The sequence below is a fragment of the Plectropomus leopardus genome, chromosome 11, assembly GCF_026936395.1.
Source record: "Plectropomus leopardus strain MGB_pleo_1.0 chromosome 11, ASM2693639v1, whole genome shotgun sequence".
NCBI lineage: Eukaryota > Metazoa > Chordata > Actinopteri > Perciformes > Serranidae > Plectropomus > Plectropomus leopardus.
Genome location: NC_142186.1, coordinates 3,721,734 through 3,744,186, shown reverse-complemented (window position 1 = coordinate 3,744,186; position 22,453 = coordinate 3,721,734). Strand labels below are relative to the sequence as shown.

At 37.0% G+C, this 22,453-nt stretch overlaps 1 protein-coding gene across 1 annotated transcript; it reads left to right on the top strand.

Annotated features, from left to right (window-relative positions):
* Nucleotides 1–333: 333 nt before the first annotated feature.
* LOC121965265 (pituitary tumor-transforming gene 1 protein-interacting protein) lies at nt 334–19,807 on the top strand. The gene is made up of 7 exons (XM_088084960.1): nt 334–605; nt 872–918; nt 2,540–2,648; nt 7,171–7,279; nt 9,097–9,162; nt 15,525–15,571; nt 19,329–19,807. The coding sequence occupies exons 1-7, from the start codon at nt 494–496 to the stop codon at nt 19,376–19,378; spliced, it is 540 nt and encodes a 179-aa protein (XP_087941086.1). The 5' UTR covers nt 334–493; the 3' UTR covers nt 19,379–19,807.
* The last annotated feature ends 2,646 nt before the right edge of the window (nt 19,808–22,453 follow it).

The following is a 22,453-nucleotide window of genomic DNA, read 5'->3' as shown; positions in this document are numbered from 1 at the left end:
ATACAAAGAAATAGACCAAAAACAACAGAAACATTTAAAGCAATAAAACCACAAATTAAAGGATATATATATATATATATATATATATATATATATATATATATATATATATATATATATACTCTTATAATGATGTGTTGATATAAATATCAACAAAAAATACATTTTAAATCATTTAATAATTCAATTATATTAAATTATCAATTAAATCAATTAGAAATAATCACATTAATACATATATGTGTCTTAATGTAGTACAGTCTATGGTGTGAATCTTCCTTTTAAAGCATAACTCCACCCGCCCGGGCTGCCACGGGTATCGAAACGAGTGAACTCCACATAACCAGGAAGTGAGAACAGAGATCCAGGGCATAAACAACAGTGTTTATCGGGAACCGCGGAGTACAGGAGAGCCTGTCGTCCACTGTAGACGAGCAGATATTCAGTATTTTTAGACGCAGTTCAAGTTGCCAGCTGTTCCGTGGTTTTAACGATGCCTTCTTTTACAAGCCAGAGACAAACGCTGGCGTTTTTTTGTGCCGTCGTGCTGTGCGTTAGCTTTGTTAGCCTGGGGGAGTGCCAAACAACAACTCCACCACCAACACGTAAGTTGAAATGAGGTTTTAAAAAGTAGTGGGTCGTTTTTAGGGTTGACAAAGGTAACTTTTCGCCTGGTAATACGTTGTAGTACTTAAATGTTAGTCTATTGTGGATTTGTACATTAGAGTAAGTGAATCGTGTTATATTTTTTAAATACGTCACTGTTGAATGTGCTGCTGCTGTTGACCTGCTAGCACCGGTATCATGACTGTCATCTCTAAAAGGAAACGCTCATATAGTTCATGTTTTTTTTTTTTTTACTTTTCTTCAGCCTGTTCGGCCTACAAAAACTGCGACACTTGTGCTCCTAATCCCAAGGTAAGGTTGTCAGGGGGAATTTGGGAGCAGTTTTGAAAGATAAGACCTTTGCACCAACATTTCAAAATGCTGTTATAAATCGTAATTTTATGGTCCCGTGTTTGTCTGCACATTCAGCGGCCTCCTTAACCTCCAGAAACACGACTAAAGAGCCGATCCGCTGTTCAGCCAGGGCCCTGTCAATGTAGTGACCTCAAGGGGGAATTAACCCTTTGAAACCTGTGCCGATTGGCTTGATCGCCTTGGAAAACATGTGAAAAAGGCGATGAATAACAATAGAGATAATTACCCCAAATTACCTAAAAATTAATAAAAACAAACAAACAAAAAACAACAACAAGGAATGACTTTGAAAAGGCCTTAAAATAATACTAATTTTGTAACAAAATTAGAACCGAGTTGTTATGTAAAAGTACTTCCGCTTGACATGTTCCCTTGCTTATTAAAAACAATTTGTAAATCTACCAATTTTATGCAATTTGTAAAGCATTTCTTAACATTTGTTTTGAAATCACACCGATTTGCTTTGGTTTCAAAGGTTAAAATACTTGGTAAAAGCATCTGAAGCAGCACAGGACAAGTGATGGTGCTCCAGGTTTCAAAGGGTTAACTCCTGCAACTAAATGTCAACTTTTAATACTGGTTTATGTGCTAGCACCAAATCTTTGATCAAAGTGTTTCAAGGTGGGCCTCTCAAGTCTGTGAGACTTTTTTGAGTTGAGTTTTATTTTTCCATGGAAATACTGCTTATTAGATTTTTTCTTCTGTTTTTTTACATCTTAACATAGAGTTGCAATGGAATGAGCTAACTTTTTCCGCAAATATCACGATTTCAAGGTATCACTGTATATGGTAGTACACAATTACTATTATTGCTGTTATTATCAGTTACAATTAGCGTCTAATATAAAGTAATGAAACAGGTTTTTTTGGTTGAACAAACACTTTTAAACTACCTAACTGAAACCTGAGGGGTGATGACATGTGCATGAGTAGGGGAGATTCTCCATCAGATTGCATTTTTTTCAATACTGTTGATAAAGCCTCAGTCCCACTGTCCCATACAAAAAACAAAACAAAGCAAAACCACTAACACCCGCTAACATCTGGCTTTTTAATGCAATGGGTATGCTCATGATCGGGATTTTTATTGCCTCCGGTTCTGATCGGCATTGTTGGGAACACAACACCCGGGCGAATGCGCTAATTTCAGCTCTGTAACCGGCCAGGTGCAATCATGCGCCGTCACAAATTATTGTTAATCTCCTCCAAAGCAGCTGAAACATCGATCCACATACATCTGCACCGAGTTTGAGAGCAAGAGACTGAATAAGTAAGAGAGACAAGAAACCAGTGAAAGACCTGTGTTCCTGCTGTTGCCTCACATCTGTCTGTTCCTGCCAGTTTACTTATGTTTGAAAAACCTCTGAGCGCATGGCAATTTTTTCATTTGCATAATATTTTTTAAAATAACCCATATAATGGGAGAAGCAGCGGGCCCATAGGTATTTTCACATTATCTAATGTGGCGCTCATTAAAAAGAACTTTGGATTACCCGGATTTAGATCTTAACAGAACCATCACACGCAGAGTGTTGATGTCTGTGTTTTGTCTTCACAGTGTCTGTGGTGTTTCACCAACAACAACTGCACAGAATACCCAGTGAGCTGGCTGCTGCCTCCATCGTCAGTGTGCAAGTTGTCCGAGGCCCGATGGGGAGTGTGCTGGCGTGAGTTGATCAGTCTTTTTACAGTGTTGATGACTACCTTTATGCCTTTATAGCTGGCGTTGTAAAGAGCGGTTTATCACTGAAAAGTAAACACTATAAAGACTTTATAATATTTACTGGAAAAGGAAACAAAATATTGAAGTGATGACTCATTTGAGTAATCATAGTTTTGAATTTCACGGAAATGAAGACAGTGTATGTCAGGGGCACTGATAAGAACTTGAGGTAGTGGTCCAAAACTCCAAAGATGGACTGTCATTTAAACAAATGACAAACATAGACAATTACAATACAGAAAAACAACAAAAAAACAGAAGTATCTTTGTTGCCATGTGCAGGTAGAAGTCTTTACCCTTTGACAGCTCAACATTTCCTTGTAATAATTGCAAGAAATTAGTAAAAGGTGATCAGAAAATTACCTAAAAAGTAGTTTTAAAAAAGTGGGGAGGGTTATTAGAAAATTATCAAAAAAATAGGAAAACAGTATCCACAAAGCTATAATTATATATATATCTAAAATAAATATTTTTTCCCCAACGCTTTTTTTTTAAATAGGACATTTTTTTTTTTTTATTATTATTTTTTTATTTTACTTTTTTTTATTATTATTCAGGTAATTTTCTTGTGATGGATTTTTTAATTGCTCCCCGTGTTTTTGAAAGGAATCAAACCAATTTCCTCTGGTTTCAAAGGGTTAAAATGATCAAGCTCTATGATATACGTCAGAGTTTCAGAGGCAAATAGCTGCAGGAGCTTCTCCTAAACAAACACTGGAGTGTTTTACAGCTGAGGGGAACAATTTGTAGAGATACCTGGCTGTGTGAGAGCAGTCAGTCTCTGTTAGTTTCACTTCTTATTGCTTCAGTGTCACATGATCTTACGTCTCATTCCTGCAGCGCTCTACCTTCTTCCTCTCTTGTGATCTGCGGCAACAGCTTTGTAGAAGTGTTTTGCTCTCTCTGTGCTCACCAAAACATTTTTAGCAACTACAGAAAGTCAAATCAGTTGTGCATGGGGAGATCCCCAATTTTCATAGCCAACAAAAGTATTTTTTTTGGCTGCAAATCATTCAGGTCATATTACCAAATAAATAAACAAAAGTGAACTACATCATATTCAAGGCACATAAATAAATACAGTGCAGATACAGAGTAGTCCTTTTAAATCAATCAAATAATGAAGCAGATGGTGTGTGCATGTAGAGGAAAAAACTGTAAATATGGAAGTAAATTATACAAAACAGACATGCTGGCAAAGCATTTGGCCAATCAGAGACAGACGTTGCCTTAATGAGACATAATGATCATATGTTTATTTGAAAATGTCTGCTCAGTTATTAGTTTCAATATCTATTTCATCTATAAAATGACTGCATGATTAAAAGTTAAGGGTTAATTTGTGGCTTGCAACAAACACTGATGCTGTCATGCAACAACAGTGTTACTGACTGTTAAAGAAGATTTTGCTAAACAAACTAAATATTTAATTGGTGCCAACGTCAGAATGATGAATGGTATCAGATAGGAGGTTGGAATCACTGATATGAAGTTATCACAATAGCAAGGTCACAATACAATATTATAGCAGTTTTAAATGTTTTGCAATGTGCTAACATAAATTGTGATTTTATTACCTTTATCATATTATTCATTTTATTTTATTACGTTATTTTTCATATTCAAAATAAGGAAAAGTGTTAAAATATGGTTGAATCTAATAAAATAAATGTTTTGTTACGGGTCAACCAATATTGCTTTTTCAGGACAGCTACTGGTTATTAGTAGTAAATGAGACCAGTAACCGATATTTGGAACTGATATCTGATATGCATTTACAATAAAAATGAAAATCTTTCTCTCAATATTTAGAATTGGGAATATAACAAACTCCAACACAAGACTTTGTTTAATTGCCTTTAGCAAATGTTTAATCAAAACTGAAACTTTTAACATAATATACAGCAAGTTCTCAACTTTTTTTTATGAAGTCAAGTAAAAATTTAAATAAGAAATGAATAAAAATAAAAAAAAAATAAAAATGGTTCACCGAAGTTTTCAAAGTAAAAGTTTCTCTCGTGCTGACACTTCTTAATTAACTAATTTTATTGGCAATCATTAAAATAAAACGCCTATACAGATAATTGGCAAAATGCCAAATATCAGCCCTGATGATTGGCCAGGCTGATAATTTGTCGACCCTTCATTTTTCAGTCTGTTCTCACTTCAGTCCTCTTTATTGCAGCAACATGTATCCAGTGTAAAAAAAAGCAATTTATTTTATTTTACTCGTAGGATACCAAACGTTGAAATCGTTTTTGCAATATTCAGAATTAAAATAATTTTTAAAAAATCAGCAGTTGGCTACTGTATATTGATATAATATTGCCATGCAAAATATTGCAATTTAATATGCTGTATTGTATTTTTTCACCACCCCTAGTATCAGATACTCAAGCTCACAATAAATCTTACACAGAATTCCACATTACATGCGTATGAAATTAGAAAAAAAGGAAAAATAAAGACATGTTAAAAATGACATGTAGGCTCTCCAGGTCTCATGCAGTATTTATCATACACTGATCAAACATTTGCTTTTACAGTGAAAAGCTGACTTCATCACACCGCAGTAAATTTACGATCCTTTGCAGAAATCACGCTATTTCCCCTTCAAAAAGTTTAAGGACGATCAGTTCTTTTCTTCCCACGGTCATCTGCTGTCTATTTCTTTTAACATTTCACTTCTTGTTACATTAATCTTAACTTAGGTGACATGTCTGGCTGTTTTTATAATAGAATTATCTGACAGAAGAAACAGAATGAAGAAAATGTAACCAGGTCGTTCTGTATCATTCCTGTTTTAGTTGTTTCTTCTGTCTGTGGAATTACCTTTACAGACTCACAGTGTGATACACATTTATTGGCAGAAAAAGAGTACATACCCAGCGGCCTCCGGTCTTCAGTAGCATAGACCAGATAACCTGTTTTAAAAACCTGTCAAACTGAAAAAGATGAACAGGGTTCTTACGTGATATAGAAAAGTATGGGATTTGATGTCAGTAGTTTCAAGGTCTGGGTAAGTGTGGAATAAAGAAAGGAGTATAAAAATTTGTGGCTGCTGACTATCGCCCCTATTCTGTTTTCTGAAATATAAAATTTTGAATTTCTAAAGAATAAATTGTTTGCAGAAGCAGAGTGTTTTTCATGGCATTTGGAAGAGTTAGCCATGATGTTTACTACTGTGTCAGAGAGAGTCTGCAAAACTGCTCTGTGTCAAGTGCCTCTCTGGACAACTATATTAGTTTAAAAAATGCAATATCTTTGGGTTGCATATAAACACATAGCATCAGAAATAACCAAATATAGTTATCAGAAAAGTAAACAGACTATCCTTCCTGCGTGAAGAAACCATACCTTTATGACTGCGTACATCTTGTTTCCATGGACACAGTGATTAAACCAGGCTAGAGTTGCCAAAAAAATACATACATACATATATATATATATATATATATATATATAATTTAACTTTTTTCAATGGGTTGCTTCTGGTAATTTGTACTTCCAAATTTCCAATTTCCAAATATAGTCTTAGACATCTGCCAAAATGTCTGACTATTTGACTTTGGAAAATTTAATTTTGAGTCCACATCCCCTTAAGGCATCCATGTAACATAGATGATTATTATTATTATTATTGACATTGTACGTTCATTTTTGTAGATGTGTATTCCAGACATGTTGAGTTTGGAGAATTTCATACGTAGATTGGGGAAGTTAAGGTATTCCACACCAAAAACACGGCTTTACTGGAAAAACAGAATGCATTTTCCATCATGTCTCACTCAAAGTTGCGTGAGCGTTATTGTGGATAGCAGATTATAAAATCAACTACATTTACTTCAGTAAAATGCTGAATGCTTTCACTGTTAATTTTGTACGGCTATTTTTACTTAAGAACCTGAACACTTCTTTCACCAGTGTATAAAGTGGAGTATAATAAAGTATATTTTTCCCTCTAAAAAACAAAACAGTCTAAACGTCTAAAAAGTCTAGTTTGCAGAACCTATTTTAAAAATGTTTTTCTAATTTTTATTTCTTTTTTTCAATTTGTTGGTCATTCCTTATCAAGGTTTTTTGTGCCTTTTTTCTCATGTTTTTGAAAGAAATTGTGCCGATATGCTGTGGGTTCAAAGGTTAAAAGGCGTCTGAATGCAGCATAAAAAAGTGATGTCCATCCAGATTTCAAGGGGTTTTCTAATTTGCAGTCTTTGTCTCCTTGTGGTTGCCTAATTACTGCTGCTCGTTCAGGTTTTTTATCTCTGACTTGGCGTTGACACAAATTCTTGTGAGTGGAGCGTGTAGTTTCATTACTACAGTGGCAGCAGGTGGCGCCATTGTCAAAGAAGTTAATACTGTCATACAGAGGAAAGACTTTCAGGTTTCATTTATGACCTCAGAATACATCCTGTTACAGTATAAAGGGTATGAATGTTTATGATTTGTCTGCTTGTGTGATTCAGTGAACTTTGAGGCCCTGATCATCACCCTGGCTGTCGTGGGTGGAACCATCATCATCAGCATCGTTGCGTGCTGCTGCTGCTGCTGTTGCTGCAAGAGACGTCGATCAGGGTAAGGTTAAGTGACAGCTTAAATGACTCTGATGAAGACACAGTGGTGTTACAGCATTAGTTTGTTTGCACCATGAGAGGCTGTAAATCGATCAGTGTGCTCCAGTCCTTTCTTCACCTCTCTGTCCTTGAGCTGAGAGGCGCCTGATTTTGCCGCATGCTGTTGGATGATGCACAGAGAACCCCGTTTCAAGGTTAAAAGACAAGCCTGTGGCATTTTAGTGCAACTGAAACATATAATTATTTGGGTAGAAAAAGGATCAGAAAGGCATTTCAGTTACAACAAAGCACTTAGAGTGAGAACACCTGTAGGGTATGCTAGCTATACTGAGACCAAAAACCAGGCAGAACAATGCAGCTCCAACACTGACTAAGACCTCACGGCTGTACGGTGGAGTCTCTTTGACATTGTGTCAAGAAAACTGAACATGTTAAGCCTGATATAAATAGGATGTATTATAGTAGTGTTGTCGTGATACTTGAATTTCTTACTTATTTCACTTTTTTCCACAAAAATTTGAAGTCAAGGACATGCAGTTTGTAAGTCATTTATATAACATTAAACTTCCTTTATTGTGAAATGCGGTGATAACAGAGCAAGTGAAATTTTTACAGTGACCCTCTGTGGACAACCTTCCATGTAATGTAACGTGATGGCAAATGTATTCTCTGTAGCTGTCAACGTAACGTAGCTTTAATATGCTTCAATACACTGTGTTTGTTTACCATCACGCATGTAAAACCGTGTTCAGCACAATCAAGTTTTGTAGTCTTATTTAGCCACATTAAAACGCGAATGTCTCTTATTTAAGCCTTCTAACCTAAAAGCCATTGTCTTCAAGACAAAGGCACCCGGAGTGCAAAAATGCTGAATCATCTCTGGGTTTTAGGTTTCATTCCTGCACCACTGCATGCACAATAAATACACAAATAATTAACTTGCTGAAAAGGCGACCTTAGACAAAGCGATCAAATTGAAATTAAAATAAAGGTGTCAGTCATGTTTGTGAAGCAGAATCCTGTTCCTCTGTGCTCACATGAAATGAGTTGTTAATTGCTCTGTAGAGAACCAATGTTCGGTGCTGTGAACCTCTCCAGTTGAGCACCCATGAATCAGCGCTACATCACTGTGCATTGTTGCTCTTGTAGCTTCATCATTTGAGCTTCCTTTACAAGACAGCAGTGTGTGTGGTGCTGTCATTGTGCCGCAGTGAAATGAAAAAGTCATGTCAGTCAATCAGTGTGCGGGCTAGCCTGTCACACACTGACAGTCCTGTGGGTGTACAAGTCCCGTTCATGTCTTATCATCTGACAGGAGAGAACAGGATGGAGAGCCAGCCTGAAACACACACACACACACACACACACACACACACACACACACACACACACACACACACACACATACACACACACACACACGCACACAGAGTGTCCATTTAAATTGACCCTGTGGTTACATTTCCTCAAAGCATTTTTATTTTCTCACCTCCTGATTGCTCAGCTTGCATTAAATGAGGTAATTCCATTATCAAAGGTGACACACAGTGTTTCTGTAGCAGAAGTTCTCACTTTACTTTTGAACATCAATTTCCTTTTGTATCTCAAGCCGCAGAGACAAATCATGAATCATATAAATCATGCTCCGGAGGATTTGAATCACTTTAACTTCCAAGTTGCTGAGCTTTGTGAAAAGAAAATCCCTCAAGCAAATGTTGCAGTTAGTAGATGTATGTAATTTGTTCCACCTGGATGATTTTTTGTTGTTCTTTGGTTGTGTAATTCGGATTCTTTGTTCCTGCCTGCTTCTGTCTTAAGGCCTGACAGAGATGAGGAGAGATATGCCAGGAGGAGAGAGGAGATCAAACAGCGCGCTGAGGAACGGTAAGAAGTTCACTCCAGGCTCAAGGAAAAACCAGTTTAAGCTGTCAGTTATGAATTGTAACTGTGTTTATTTAAATAGCGGCTTCAAACGGCAGCATGCTGCTCTACATTTGAAAATTTTTTAAGTGAAACCAATAGTGCTCTTGGTGATTTTTTTTGTTTGAATGTCATCACTAATGCTACGTCGCTCCCCTCTGGTTTAAATGGAAACTACAGGATGGAAATGTTGGGCCGGGAGGTATGACTGTGACTGTTTGCACAATGTAAAATAGTATCTGCTGCTGTACCACCAGACTACAGAGCAGCTTCATCCCCCAGAAAATGACCTAAGGAAATTACCTTAAAATAAGCACCAAAACATTAGAGTTAAAGAAAAAAAACAGACAAGAACAAAAGATATATATGATTTTCTGTAACTCAATAATAAAATAAAATAAAAAAAATAAATAAATGAATATAAAAATAAATAAATATATACACAATATATACAAATCCATAATTTCAAATATAAAAATAATAATATATACAGTTTTAAGGACATTTTACCCAATTGTTTGGATCACTTTCTATTAATTCTAAAATACAATGTTTTGCTAAAATTCCCTACAATTTGTGGGAAATTTCTTGCCAAGTTGGTCATTTCCTTTTTTGGTCATGTTCTCCAAAGAAAAGGGTCAAGCAACTTGTGAACGTCCACATTTCAAAGGGTTAAAACAGTTTGGACCCCAAAGGTTTGAGGAATTAAATGATTCAAACTTCCATGTAGTTGATGCTCCCACAGTGTTGAATGGAAGGAAAATACTATTGGAACTTTGATTTAGAATTTGTTTTCCAGTCCAGATAAGCATCAGTGACCCTCGGTCATTATTGAACCACAGCGGAGCAGCTGAGCTTGAAATATCGAGTCGGTCTGTTTTTCTCTGGACCCTCAGTGTTCAGACTGAATTCGTTAAAGCTGTGATTTGTCAGTCCACAGCATGTTCGGCTGAGTCAAACTTCCACTTGGACTCAAAAATGAACTGATTAGAAAACAAAACATATTTTTGACCATAATTCTGGAATTTGTGAGATAATTATGGCAAAATTAAAGAAAAAAAAAGTCTAACAGGATATCATGATGGAATGACATTTTATATCAAATGCCAATACACATTTGTGCATTTAATTGAAGTATAATATAAATCAAACTAGCTGTATCATTATATCAGACTGAATGACTAAAAAAAGATAAGTTGAAGAAAACGACTTGAAGATTTAATCCTGTTCTTTCAACACGTCAGGTGTTTTTGCCTTATGATACCCCAGCAGGGCTGATAAGGGCAACAGAATAGTTCAGTCCCCAACAAAAGGGCCCCTTGTGTGTTTAGGATTCAAGCAACTGGTGTGTGTGTGTGTGTGTGTTAGTAGCCCCAGCAAGTCCACGTCCCAGAGGAGGGGCTCAGAGTTCCTCTGCTCGCATCCCAAAACACCAATTGGATTGTCAAGGCTGAGCAGCTGCTCTTGGGTAATGTGGTCATAAATAGAGTGGGCTACATCCTGTTGAGTGCCATTCACTGTAGAGAAACAGTGTGTTAGTCAGTGAATCATACAGAAGTCACCGGAAGCCTTCCTCCTCCTGCACCCCATAAATGTTTCAGCCTCCTCTTTCTGTTTAGTGCCCGTGCTCCTGCTGCAATCATCCTCCGAGGATGGCTTGCGATGTGTCGGTAAGCGGGGCAGTCGTGCAGAAAGATAGTCAGTAACTGTGGTTTATCATCATCACTTGCAGTGCTGGGAACATCAGAGCCCTGGATTTCTTTGTGTGTGTGTGTGTGTATGTGTGTGTTGGAGAGAGAGAGCCTGTGAGTTGAATTATCCAACCTCTCTGAGCTTCTCTCTCACGTGCCACAGCCAGGGTTTCCTGCAGAGAGCATAATCAAATCTCCGAAGTCAGAGTTAGTGCAGTGACCTACATAGATGGAAGTTCATGTTGTGAACAGGACATTCAGAATAGATCGGACCCATCATGGGAAATACTAGTGCCTCTAGACACTGCTGCCTGGCCTCCAGAGAGCCGGCTCACAGCACTGAACCTCCATCGTCATCTGAGCCCGAGCTGCAGTGCAGTCTGCAGGAATCTGTATTAACAGTCCCTACGACGGATTGACCTGTTCAGCTTCGCTGAATGCTGAGTGATATTGCTGCTTTAGAAGATAACATTGCCATAAAAAATAACATGTTTTGTTTGGTATGTTTGGCAGTGGTTTGCTCTTTGCTCTTTTTAAACTGTATTTACAGTACTTAAAAGCCTGTTAAAACTAGGGTTGGGCGATATGGGCAGAAAATTATACTGCCATATTTTTATATCTCTCGATACATAATACATTTCGCTGTATTTTTAAATCACCTCATAAACACTTCATTAATGCTCCAACTGAGAGACAGAATCAATCATTACATTTTTTAAACCAAATATCCTCTTTGATGTGACAGTATTGTAGGAATTACTATTGGTACATCTACCCTATTTCTTCCCTACAAACAATTTTTGATCAGTAATCATTAGTAATGTAGACATAATTACTGTGAACTGTGTGACAATAATTGAGAAAAGCACATTACTTGAGTAATAATACTTGAGAAAAATACATCACCTTACTGAAATGCAACCTGTAAAATCAGGAAAAAAACGCAATTTATTCCTTATCATGATATAATGATATACAATTTCTGAGACAATATATAGTTTCATATATGATACGATGTAAGATCTTCATATTGATCAGCCCGAGCTGAAACACAAATCATGAAAATGTATTCATTGACAGCTCTTTGAGCTTGCTGTTAGGGCATCTTAGACCACATCCATACTAATAACTTAGTTAAAAAATAGTGGAAAAGGGTTCGAGGTCTGGCTTTGGGTTCTGTAGGGCTCTGGTTGGGTTGTAGACCTTTACTTCCAACCACTCAAAGCACCCTTCAGCCTGAGTCACATTCATCCATTCACACACTGGTGGCCGAGGCGACCGTACAAATAGTAGACCACCTACTGCTGTGGTTAGACATTCACACGCACTCACACTCTATTCGGGATTCAGTATCTCTCCTGAGAGAACCTCGATACGCAGGCCGGAGTAGCCAGGGATCCAAACGCCAATCTTTCAATTAGTAGGCGACCCGCTCTGCCTCCTGAGCCACAGCCAACGTTAACCTCAGTGATCTACAGTTACCTATGCAACCTTTATCAATTCTCTTTTAGTTTTTCCTCCTTTAACCCTCTGAAACCTGGATCGACATCACTTTTCTTGTGCTGCATTCATACACCTTTCACAAGTATTTAAACCTTTGAACCCTGAGCAAATTGGTAAAAGGCAACAGGCAACTTGGTAAGAAATGTCCTGCAAATTGCAAGAAATTAGTCAATTTAGAATTATTTTATTTCAAAGCTGGGGGAAAATGTCCATTGAAATATACTTGTAATTATCATAATAAAATATTTCAAATTATTTTACTAGATTATTGATTGATGATTTTAAGCACCTTTCATCTCCTTTTTTTCTTCAAAATGTCCTGTCTTTTTTGTTTTAGTTTGTTTTTTAAGCAAATTTTTAGTTAATTTTCTTGTACTCCTTACTAATTTCTTGGTAATTTGTGGGTCATTTCTTCTTAAATTGCTTATTGCCTTGTTCCCATGTTTTTGAAAGAAATTGAGACAAAATTTCCAGGTTTAAAAGGGTGAAAGAGAAAGTGAAAAAGTAAATTTTCTTACTTAGTTCCCACACCCCCTTCCATGCCCACCTTGAAAATCGAAAAAGGACGCAATAGATGAATCAATTGAATCATCATCAACTAGTAACGCTGTGGAAACGAGTGACAAATACAATTTCAAATTTTAAAGAAATTACAGTATCCAGAACATGATTTTTTAGTTTCTTTTCAAGCCTGTTCCTTAACTTACTCTGTGTAAATGTAAAATTGTTGTTGTTACATGTTAAATTTGGCCTAAGCTGCCAAAATTTGAGAAAACCAAAGGTGCAGTTTCCTGACTGAAGTGTTTGACTTTGATTGATTGATTTTAATGAGCATCACCTGTATTTGTTTTCTTTGCTCAGAAAAAATCTGTCCGTCTTCTACTTGACATGTCACTTTTCTGTCTGAATAACGGCCTCAGCATCAGGGCGCTCTTGTGTATTTATAGTTTCATTCATTCAAATCTAATTCCACCCCACTTTTATCACCCAGATCAGTTGCACGCCCCCGCAATGCCTCCGGCAACCAGTGACATCCATGTTTAATTTGCTTCATAGATAGCCGGCACACATGGCCACATGGACGCTTATCACTGAGTATCTAGTGACAAGAAAAAGCAAGATGTTTGAATATATTCAGACAAAGAGCAGAACCTTCAACACTTTCACTTTCAGATCAAGCTCAGCTTTTCCATAGATGATTTCTGGAACAGATCCCATCCTTTGCTTAACCGCCCCCCCTTTTTTTTCACTTCCACTTGTTGAATGCAGCCATATTTATGTGGAGGGAGTGCAAACATGTCAGTCAATTCGTTGCATACAAGGCGGCGGCAGGGTGGGGGGACAGATGGCAGGCTGAGCTCAGCCACCCTGATTTCTCACAGATCACTACCTGGCAATAAAACTCTGACTGATTTACACCAGCTCTTTGTGCACAGATGAAGTGAAGTGACACTCCTGGAGGTTCGGAGCACAAAACCTCCTCCCGGGGCTTTTGTTACTCCTCAGAAAGACTGAGTTAGGGGCTGACAGCAGGCCTGTTGCTTGGTTTGTGTTTCCCTGCCAGCTGAATGTAGCATCAGAGTCTGCAGTGAGTCAGATCTGAATGAAATAGAGTCGGCAACATGCTAGTGTTTAAATGCCATTCTCCAAAGGAAATACAGATATGCGTTTTTTGTACTTGGTTGGCTGATAGGGATGTAAAAACACTTTTTTAAGTTGTTTAAAATGTTTAATTTTGTACACTTAAGTCCATATTTTTAATCCAAAATTGTCACATTTAAAAATAAATACAACTTCACAATATGTCAGTTACACGACTACCAAATTACACACGTTACACAACACATTTTATTAGATGAGAGATTTTATAAACGCATATAAAAAATATGGAATTGGTATGCAAAGGCCTTTCCATTGGCATTTTTATCCTCATATTGTCTGTCCTTAAAAGGTGTCTGCAGGTCCATAAAAGCTCTTAAAATATCTTGAATTCATTTTCATAAATATTAGGCCTATAACTGTTGCAGTACAAAAATGGTGGGAAAGTTCTTGCTTAGTATAATCAACAGTCAATGTATATACTGTATGTTTATCATCATGTTCACAGTTATTAAGATTATCTAAATGTTATTGTGTATATCTTGAAAAGCAAGAACAGGTGTTTTCTAAATATCATAACTTCATCAATATCAAGGTGTTAAGGAAAAATGCAATGGTTTTATCCAGGTTTTATTTAAATTTGTCCTATTAAAATTGACACAAAGTCTCATATGGTTAGTTGGTAGTGTAAGCATACCTTTATATATGCATGAAATATCTTGTTATTGCAGGCTGCAGTGTGTATGACAAGTTATTAGAACAACCGTATTCACCTGCAATCGGAACACTTTTCCTGCGCCTGTCAATATAATCTTGAAATGCATTTTCAATTTTCCCAAGTTTCATTAGAATCTGGTCTCCTGTTAGCTGTGTCTGAGCTATTACAGAGTTCTGTGATATGGTGACAGTGGCGCTGCATGTTAAATGCACTTCTTGGCTGTAAAGCTTGGCTGAACATGATATTTAAAAAACACCTCAAGGGAATATCTTCAAATTTGACAAAATGACCACTTGGACTTAACAATGAATGAAATAGAATTTGGTGGTCAAAAGCCATGGTCACTGTGACCTTGCTTCTATCTCTATTATTTTGAATACAATATCTCAAGAAGGTCTTGGGGGAGTTTTGTCAAATTTGGCACAAACTTCTATTTGAACACAAGATAGAAGTGATTACAGTTTGGTGGCTGAAGGTCAAAGGCAAAGGTCACCGTGACCTCACATACCATATTTTTTGCCATTACTCAGTAATTCAAATATAAGTATACCAACCTTTCAAAAAATGTCTAATTCGATACAAATTAAGTGATGACATTTTCTATCCAATTGGTCAAAGGTCACCCTCACATGATGATGCTGATGATGTTGGATGACATCACCAAAATTGCCAAATGAATAAATGACATGTTCTTCATATGTTGAAACCATTTCATTCATGAAAAGTCGGCGTGAACGCCAAATAGACCAGAACTGAAACTCAGCACTAACTTTGATGTATCTTTGTTTGTTTTTTTTGTTTTTTTTTTTTTACAGGAACGTGGAGAGAAAGGCAAGGCATGATCAGATCCGCAAGAAGTACGGTATGTATGAATCTCAGTCTATATTAGCATATTTACTCGCCTGCACCTCTTTAATAATAGTTTGACCGGCTCTGTACCTGTCTCTCCCTGTGATGTATAAACTTGCTGTCCTTGAGTTGATCAGTGAGGCGGACACAGTGCCTCTCTGTTCTGTTAGTGTCAGCTTGTCTCAGATGCATGTTGAATTGGTTTCAGATTTTCCAGGACATTGTCATTGACTTTCATTTCCATACTCTGTGCCAGCAATGCATTATTCAGCAGTGTATGCCTTCTGTCCTCAAGCAAGGCAATTCGGGTCACGTATAGGTTACTCCGAGTCCTGTCCGCTTAAATCAATTTAAGCATAATTTATCATACACTGGTGTCAAATGACTGTGAGCAGGATGTTACAGGTCAACAGACAAAGGGTTGTCTTCGAACAAACACTCTTTGGTATCAGGAAAACTGCACAATTATTTATTCTTCCTGTCTAACAAGGTGGCAGCCACCACACCATTTAAGAGCACATTCTAAAGGTTCATTTCAATTATTTCTTGGTTTCCTATTTCTAAGTCTTGATTAATTGTCACTCATCAAGTTATTTTGAAGAACTTGGAACATTGGGGGTGGGCTTATAATGATGCTCATAACAAGGGGCTCTAATTTTTAAACCCAACACCTTACAAAATTCTAAAACAGAAGTTTAGAAACAGTAAACCAGCTCCGACAAATTTAAGATTTTATATTTATATTTATAACATTGGCTAACATTTTTTTCGCAGTCAGACACAGTGCTAAAGAACCATCTCCAAAGCCGCTCTCCCTATCTACCTGGTCACACTGAAATGGCTCGACTCTGTCAGTAAACCCGCTAATAAAAGTTACCATTAGCTGTTTGATGCTAACAGTTAGTAAGCAAACTTTTTTTGTTGTTTTTTGTTTTTTTTATCTTGTGTGTGTGTGTCCCATGTTTTTTTCTTGGTGTCTCCTCTCTAAATTCAGACGTTTTTCGCAGATCTGTGAAAGCAGGGTGCTGCTGTGGCTGTGCCCAGGGTTTGCTCTAGGCTCCAAGAGTGTGGTGCAATAAATAACCAGTATTTATCTACTGGTATATAAATTCCAATAGCGCACCCAAAATATAAAATCACTATTTGGCGGCAGATATTTTAAATCCTCGTGGGTCGTCACAAATAAATGTGGGAAACCCTGACTTGATAATCACCTGCCTGCTCTGCTCGTTTGTTTGGACTTCTTATATGTGGTTGTGTTCACAGATCTTAGCAGTTAACTTGGTGACTGTTATTGTCTCTAATAGGAAAGCTGCATAACTTAAGACAGAAATAAGACTGGTAGAAATGATGTTCTAAAAACACGCCCTCCGATGGAGCTTTGATGAAGAGGGAATCATTCATTCTCTGCTGTTAATGAGGGAGAAATTTCACCTCTAAGTGAGGAATTACTTCCCACTGATTGACTTCTGATTGAGTGTGTGTGTGAGCAGCGACTCCCCTGGCAGCATCTTGGAAGTAAGATGTCAGGTTGTGTGGTTTTAGTGTCTGGGCAACATGACAGAGTGATGGATGATGGTCCGTTCCTCAGGACTCCTGCTCTCATTAGTTTACTTCCACAGGGATTGCAGAGGAGGCTGCGCTCCTTTCACACTCATTCTGCGCTCTCCTGTTAAACACAATCAAGGGAGCTGTGCTGCATCCTCTCTGAGACTAAACACTAAGTAGTAGTGTTTTAGCACTGGCTCTCAGTTGAGGTTGAGGATCATCGAAAGTGGCCGAGGATTCCTTGAGGGAGAGCCAGGAGGGTATTCATCAAAATGACAAGTTTTATGTCACTATCAGTCTAAATTGTGGCAGCAAGGGAGTATGAATATAAACAGCAACTCTAAAGCTCACTGATTAACAAATTACATCATGTTTGTTTAATGTGTATAAAAGCTGAGATATACAAATGACAAGTAGTTTTAGGGGGATTACATTTTGGATCTATTTCTTGCTATTTCCTCTGTTTTCAGTGTATGAGATCACTCCTCTTATCTCATTCTTGGAACAAAATTATTGTGTATTTTCCAAAATGTTGAACTATTCCTAATTTGACAACAACAAGAAGTTAGTTTAAACTGTCCATGGTAACATCTCATGGGCTTAAGTCTACAGTTCAGCCCAAAATCAAAAATACGTATTTTTCCTCTTACTTCTAGTGCTATATATCAGTACAGATAATTTTGGTTTGAGTTGCCGAGTGTTGGAGATATTGGCCATAGAGATGTCTATGTTCTCTCCAAGATTATGGAACTCTGCTCACAACAAGCTCTCTGAATTATCTTTGTTACCGGATCATGATTGTTGCTGTTGAGTTTTTCAAATGTACTTTCTTGGCGCTTTGAGCACCACAAACCCAGTGCCATTTAATTTCATTATATTAGAGAGAAGGCAGAAATCTCTACAGCCGATATCTCCAACACTCTGCAACTCACACCAAATTCAATTTTTCATTTCAATTCAATTTTGTTCATAAAACCCATTATCACAAATCGTGGTTCATGATAACTGTCTTTAGAAATAAAATTACTAGCATATGACATCCCTCTGTCTTTGACCCTCACAGTGGCTAAGGAAAAACTCAGCCTATAAAACATTTTAACAGGAGGAGAAAAAACAGTAGAAAGTTAAGGACGAGAGGGAACCCTCTTCCAGGACGGACACACGTGCAAGAGATGCTGTAAAAAAAACCAATAAAATTACAGTGTATGACAAAATTATGCATATAAGAGAGAGAGAGGTAGTGAGAGAGATAGAGATGCACAACGACAATAATAGTAATAAATATAAATGTTAATACATGTAATTTGTGGTTGCACGTATATTACATGCAAATATTGTAGTTTATGTACGTGGCAATAACAATCATATGTGTATAATAATACTGGATGTGTGACTAATAATAATGGCAGTATTAGTTTGCATCAGGTAGGACCACAGAAAAAATGATCTGCATATTGATTTTGGGGTGAACTGTACCTTTAAGGTTTGCTTTGAATGCGATTTCTGTTTCTAATGTCCAGTGTTTCAGTTTAGAAATCCCTAAATTCCCTCAGCTGCCTTTGGCAGTCCTTCAGCCCAGCTGTTGTTTTGTCAGCAGGATTTCTGGTTTGCCTTGGTTACAGTTAACTCTTTAATCATCATGTGCCACGAACAGAAACAATATAAAGCCACAGCGAGGATACACACTTATCCATGAGTTGACATTAATGAATGAAATAGAGGACTTTGAATTTTGTTTTGTTTGAAATCCTAAATGTCTTTGAAGTGTATTGTTAAAGGACCCCTTCACTGCCTCTTTCGATCTTTGGGGAGTGTAAAAAGTTATTCATTTATATAGAGAAAGATGGAAAAAGCTGAAGATCGGGCAGGCTGAGGACAAGATTAAAGTGGATGAATTTAACACTTTTAGTCATGCTGACCAAATGATTTTCAACTCTGTTAGAGTATCTATGGTGGATTTTTCAGGTGAGATGCCGCCGCAGTAATGGCCACTTTCCCGGATTCGTGTGAAGGTTAACATGTAGGGAGAAAATGTTTTCAAATCGACAGGAGTGAGGCCAGGAAATGATTTCATTCTGACAGACAGCCCCACGTACTTTCACTTCCTCAGAGATCCATGGAGAAAGTAGAGCAAAGACACAGCATCAAGTTCTCTGATCCACAATCAACTTCTGTTTTCTTTTCATCTTTTCTTTCTCTTCCTTCCTCTTTCGTCTGTGCAGGTCTGATGAGCGACTCGGACCACCCGTACAGCAAGTTTGAGAACGAGTAAAGCAGCTGCGCTGGAAGGCTTCCACAGGCAACATGTGGAGCAGGCCGTTAGTTTTTAGCTCGAGTAATGCCCATTTCTCACACAAACAGTTAGACAAATGCTGAGTGCCCTCATTCACAATGAGGAAACTCAGACAGAAAATCACTCTTTTACACTTTTCAAACAACAAACCCAGAGAAAAAAAATCTTTTTAAATTCTTGCTGAGAATAGAGTGTTGTGTGTCGGATGGATGTTGAAGTTGGTTTTAAAACTTCCTGCAAAGTTCTTTCATCTTTTGAAATTTCATTGAATGAGTTATCTCTTTTTAAACATTGTAGTTTCATATCGGTCTTTGCACTTTGTACATACAGTATTGATTTATGAAATCCAAAAATAATGATTGTACTGCATATGTGTTCTGACACATAAATAAATTTCTTCTCTTTTAATGATGCGGTTTTGTTCATTTATTCTTCAGATGATTTTGTTTTCTGATGGTTTTTGGGACATCTGAAGAGTTTTGAAATAATTTGTGGCTTTTCAATGCACAAAGTCAAGAAAAAAACAAACTTGTGTTAGCAAACTGCTGCGGTGTCCTCCACCAGTGGCTGTATACAGGTTCATTGACTGATGAGGACACTGAGAACAATCCATCTGCTCCTGCCCTCGCTCCCTAAGTGATAATTCAACAAGTCTAATAAACTTGTAGGCTGTGCAGCATCTGACGGAGCTTTTATGGAGCTTTAAAGATGCAGATGTGCTGACGTTGTGGTATCGCTGTGGTGAGAAGAGTTTGTAACAGTTACAGCTGTCTACAGACAATAAATGTTACTCTGACAGATAGTGACTTTTTACTGTTTATTTCCTGCGTGCTATGGTAACTCATAAACAAAATGTCAAATTATTGGATAATAATCAAATATTATCATGAAGAGAGCCCTTCCTACATTTAGCCATTATGTGCCTTTAGTAAATTATCGTTTTTGTGATTAGATTTTCATTAGGTTTTGTGTAGAGTATAATAATAATATATATATATATTGCTATTTTCGGTGTTTTATTAAAGGTAGTTTGCATGTAACTTTTCACAAATTTTTTGCAAATTTTTGGCAGCCCTCTTGTTAAATTGCTTATCGCTTTCTTCACAGGTTTTTGAAAAAAAAAAAAAATCTAGCCAGTTTTGATCAGGTTTCAAAGGGACCTCAAAACAGTAAAAAAAAAACTCCAGAAAACTGTATTTATAATTCTTATAATTATACTTTTAAAGCTCATTTTCTTTTTTGTTTATGTTTCCTACTTTTCGGCCTCCAACTTGCAAAACATCCGTAAAAGGTAACAAAAAATGACCTCAAAATCTAATTAGATAGCAAGAAAATCATATTATTTTTTTTTTTGTTTTTGTTTCTTAGTTTTGACTAATGCCTTGCAAATTTTTGGGCCATTTGTTGGGACTCATCGATTTCTTTCCATGCTTTTGAAAAAAAATGCAAAAAATCTAAAAGTATATTTATTTTCAGCACTTAAAAAAATGTGCATTTTTTTCGTTAATTGTCAGGTAATTTTCTTGTGATTTTACTACTTTCTTGCTCATTTTTGCACTTTTTTCAGGTAATTTTCATGTAACTTTTCACTAATTTCTTGAAATTTTTTTGGCCATTTTTTGTTAAATTGCCCATCGCTTTCTTCACAGGGTTTTGAAAAAATATATATATATATATATATATATATATATATATATATATATATATATAGCCAGTTTTGCTCAGGTTTCAAAAGGCTAACAGTGTGTTTGTGAGGACTCCAAACCCACCATAATGTTAAGGAGCTGAGTTAAATATGCAGGACTTGTTCTTAGTTACAGTACCAGAGGAGCTCTCACATTACTGTACCTGACAGGACTCCAGGGCTGTGAAATCATGCAGTTACCTCACTGCCATCTGCTGCCACCAGCGTGCAAAATTTCCTTAAATTTCCAGAGCAACTCTAAAGCTCATCCACTTTCTAAGAACCTTTGACGCATTTTAACATAAGCCTTGTGGAGCTGCTTTTTACTGGCTTTTTACTACCTTAGATAAGATTCAGTTTCACACCATATATACTGCATATACTCTCCACAGACTGTAGAGGTGTGCTGAGTTTATATAGAACATGTGCATGCAACATTAACGAGGGCTACATAATGAAGCACCAATTCACACTAATGAAGCTGTGCATTTGTCTCAATTATCAGCGTGCTCCAGCCAAAGCAATTATGAAAACATTTGAGCCCTTTGCATTCCAGAGATGTCTCTGCTCTCTAATGGCTTCACCGAGGGCCTCATCCCAAAACTGAGACACACTCTGTATCCATACACTGCTCCACCATTGTTCCATGAAGCCTGTGAATTACTCATGCAGCTGCTGTGGCGACTGCAGCACAGACATGATCAAATTGGAGATGCCAGGCAGCACATAAAGACACATGACAGGAGCAGAATGGAGCTCATGAGCTCGCTGCCGCAGGATTTAGATTATTGATGCAGGCTTTTGGATAGCTTTAATCCCGCAGCTTGCTTTAATCCCAGCTATATACTGTTGTACTTAACTGACAAAATTTGATATTATTGTGGCAGAAATGGGCTGTTGGGATATTAAATATCTGCATTCCAAAAAGAAAAAGGGATGAGAGCCGAGAAAAATCCTTAATAAAAATACAATTGTGCAAAATTCTGGAATCGACAATGGTGCTGAGGTGTGATTGCAGTGATTTCATATGATTATAACTTGTTTTGCACGGCTATGATACCCAAATATTTTCACCAAATGCATTGCAATAACTGTCTGTTTGTGCACATCACCAAACTCAATATTTTGAGGGATTTTATTTGCCTCTATGATATAAGATATTCCATATATATAATAATAATAATTATTATTATTATTATTATTTAAAAAATGAAAGCTGTGAAATCAAACCTCATCTTCAAGAAGTTTAATATGTACTCCAATTAATGTGAAATGTAATATTTGTTTAATATTTATACCGTGAACAATGTATTGTATCCCTGGCATGGACTTTTTGTATGTATTTTCTATTTGTCAATAAAATTTAAAAA